Source organism: Morone saxatilis, unplaced genomic scaffold (assembly GCF_004916995.1).
Source record: "Morone saxatilis isolate NCDOM2014 unplaced genomic scaffold, NCSU_SB_2.0 Contig24, whole genome shotgun sequence".
Lineage (NCBI taxonomy): Eukaryota > Metazoa > Chordata > Actinopteri > Moronidae > Morone > Morone saxatilis.
This window is the reverse complement of record NW_023339807.1, coordinates 3,824,348-3,827,773: the sequence shown is the minus strand read 5'-3', so window position 1 is coordinate 3,827,773 and position 3,426 is coordinate 3,824,348. Positions and strand designations below refer to the sequence as shown.

Here is a 3,426-nt window from a genome sequence, read left to right as displayed (position 1 = left end):
ATATATATATATATCCCATATATAGGTATTAAGTGCCATAAGAAGTCTCTCATCTTCTAGAATGTCGTTCTCGGTGGTTTATGTCACCTAACTGGTGAGAATATAGATTTTAAGACGTTTGCTCTAGAGAATGGGAGGTCTATTTAGATATAGTTTTGTTATAGTCTTTTTGAACACACCTTGGCTGAAATAAAATGCATCAGCTCTGCCGAATTGTTTGTGTGTGTTTTATGCATTTATGAATTAAAGCACATATTTTTCTCAGTTTTGGCTTGACTGAGTAAGTTTCACACATCGGACAGACAATCACCTAGTCTAAAGTGGAGCAGCTATAAAATCAGCTCTGCCCAATATTGATCAGATCATTAATGGACCCTGTTACACTAACAGTAAATATTACATCACTGTAGTTAGCCCTGGAAATTCAAATCCCCAGCCACTTCTAGAAAGGTACTTCGACTTAACACCCACAGGGGGCGCCAATTTCATGACAACTATTAATCGATAAGCCTATGATGATATGAATGTTTATTACAATACCTATTGTTATGAATCACCCACAGGACACTTATGTGCAGACTGAGTGAGAGCCAACAGGAACAGTTGGCTGCAGGGTTGCTGTTTTCCTCATAGAGAGGGTTTAGGAGAATATGGCACTGCAGATCAACATTCCTCTGTGGTACCACTGCAGCGTCCTCCTGTAATACTGGCAGTGGGGCAGACACAGGATTGAAGTCTCCCTTCGGCTGTTCATCCAAGCAGTGGCAGCAAAGCAAGCTGACTGGCTTTTTGATTTTGGAATAAGACACAAGGTTGTTAGAGTCCCATGAGATGGTTACGGCTCTGCACAGTGTTCTTTTATTAGCTCAGCCTATTAGAAGTCAGTGAGAGTTTGCAGTTGTAAATCTTCATCGCTCCTGTCTTCACAGGCTCTCTACATTTAAAGGTGTGGCCTCTGTGCTTGTAGTGTAGTTTTTTTGTTTTTCTTGGGTACAGGAAATCTTTGGTTTTTCCACCAAGAACAAGTCTGAACATGTATTTGGACACACCACAAGGGAACAAAAGGCATCATTGACCACAGCAACAGTGGGGTATTTGCATTGGAGACACAGACACTTTCTGTGGGTCCCCTCGTCTGCTCCCGGTCTCCACCTCAGGGTGACTCACTTATTCTTGTACAGTGAGTCACAGAAAATAGAGCAGCTCAGTTCTAGTGGTTGCTGGATTTCCCATCCAAATACAGCAAAACGTACTGGTTTTTAAAGTAGATAACCACTCCAGAGAGTCATTAAAGGGAACTGCAGAGAGCTGTTCGACCACTCCAGACTACCATTGTATCACTTCAAATAGACAAGTTGAAACTTTTAAATTATTTTTTTATTCCACTTACATGAAATTACACATTTCCCCCCAAATAACAGTTATGCTTGGGTGTTCTGTATGAAAATTCCAAAGACATGAACAAAACTAGCCCGCCCGACAACAACCTTCCTTACATCTCCACAAACTACCAACATGCAGTTTAGGCAAGTATTGAAACAAAAAAAAGGAGAATAAAAGACAAAACAAATAAAAATCGTAATTTGAAAAAGCAGTAACTAGATAAGCACGTGGGATTTTTTATTTTTTTTTTTACTGCTGTGCTCATAAAAACAACAATAACAAGCTTGTGTGCTCTTTTGTTCCTCAAAGTTTTCTATACCTCGTAATTGATACATAGAAATACAAAAGCAGGTCACCCCAAAACAAAACAAAATAATAAAGAGTAGAAAGTTGAGAAACTGACAGTAAATGGAATGTAACCTTTGTGTTCCAACAAAACCTTGCCTTCTGTCTCCAGCACACCCCGTTACATCTCCACGTCATTCCTCCTGCCAAGTACAAACTAACAGCTGCTGTCTCCTAAGGTGTGAGGAGCTAACTCCTGATTTTGTGAAACCACAGATATCATCAAAAGATGGTGTTAATCAAGAACAGGACCGTTAATATGAATAGGATACACGTACAGAATACAGTTTTCTGACTCTAAAAACTCAACCTGCTGCATGTTTCATGATTTGAGAACTTGCTCTCTTACACACCACCTCTATTGCTCCCACACAAAAGAAGGTCAGCAGACAAGTGACCCAACCCCAAACACACTTTACCCTTCCACATGGACCCTCCCGCCACACAATTTAAAACTTACCCTCCCTCCCCATCCCCTTTCCACCCAGTTACTACAAAAGAGGAATAGTAAACCGATAGGAGTGAGATGTGTTGAGAGAACTAAATAGAAAAAGATGGGAGAGAGTTGGACGACAATGATGATCATGAGGTGGTGTCAGTGTTGATGATCGTGATGAAGATGAGCCGGGACGATGGCAGGTAGACGGGGATGGCTATGGGGGTTGCTCAATCTCTGGGCTCCTCTATATCCTCTCCTTCACCCTGGTTATCAGAGGTCCACAGCTGAGGGGCAAGAAAAGGGGCAAGCAGAAGAAAGAGAAGCAGAGATAGGGAGGAGAACAAGAGAAATTAATAACTCATTTTAAGACTTTGATTTTCATTTGAATGGAGAGTTAAGGGTACTAGATAGTCTCCACTCCACTGTGGCCAGAAAAATACTTTACATGAGACTTATTGATATCTGAAGAATCAGTAGACTTAATTGATGAAGAAAATAATAATTAGTTGCAGTCCTAGTTTCAATAATCTACATTTTTAGCTTGTGCACAAAAGCTGTTCATGTTATTAAGTCAGTATGTTAAGTTGAGAAATGGAAAGTCAGAAAAACTTACTGTCAAGTTGTCTCTCAGTAGCTGCATGATTAGTGTACTGTCTTTGTACGAATCTTCGCTCAGTGTGTCGAGCTCTGCAATGGCATCATCAAAAGCCTGTAGGATTCAAAACACATGTTTAACAACAGCTGTACATTCAGTCATAAAAAATAAGAGATGTTTATACATTTGCATTAAATGATGAGCAGTTTAATATCCCCATAAGTATGAAAAGAGTTCTATGATGTTTATACATTTTTTGCCAGCTGGCAGGCCTCTTCAGGTGAGGTCAGGATCTCATAGTAGAAAACTGAGAAGTTCAGGGCAAGACCAAGACGGATTGGGTGTGTGGGCTGCATCTCTTCTTTGCTGATATCAAAGGCATTTTGGTAGGCGGCCTTTGAGTCTGAAATGATGGCTGAAAGAAAAAGAAAAAAAGAAAAGAGCATGAGAGCTGTGGAGCTTAAACATTACGACAGACAATCAGTAGTGAAAAATAAAGTTCTCTTTACTTTGGAATGGCCTCATACAGCGTAGAAAAAGACTTGATACTATACAATAAACTTAGTTGCCAGGTTATAACGTACACCTAGCTTAAATTAATGCAATCTAATACAACATCCCTGCAATGAATCCTACATTCATGAAGACTGTGTTCAGTTTTTGA

At 40.0% G+C, this 3,426-nt stretch overlaps 1 protein-coding gene across 1 annotated transcript in view; it reads right to left on the bottom strand.

Moving 5' to 3' along the window:
• Positions 1 to 1,359: 1,359 nt before the first annotated feature.
• Positions 1,360 to 3,426, bottom strand: part of LOC118335488 (14-3-3 protein zeta-like) — an 11,983-nt gene continuing 9,916 nt past the window's right edge. Inside the window, exons 4-6 of the mRNA XM_035671788.1 lie at positions 3,014 to 3,177; positions 2,781 to 2,876; positions 1,360 to 2,451 (exon numbers count right to left, since the gene is read on the bottom strand). Of these exons, the coding sequence (XP_035527681.1) occupies positions 2,395 to 2,451; positions 2,781 to 2,876; positions 3,014 to 3,177 (317 nt within the window). The 3' untranslated portion in view covers positions 1,360 to 2,394. The remainder of the gene's footprint in view (positions 2,452 to 2,780; positions 2,877 to 3,013; positions 3,178 to 3,426) is intronic.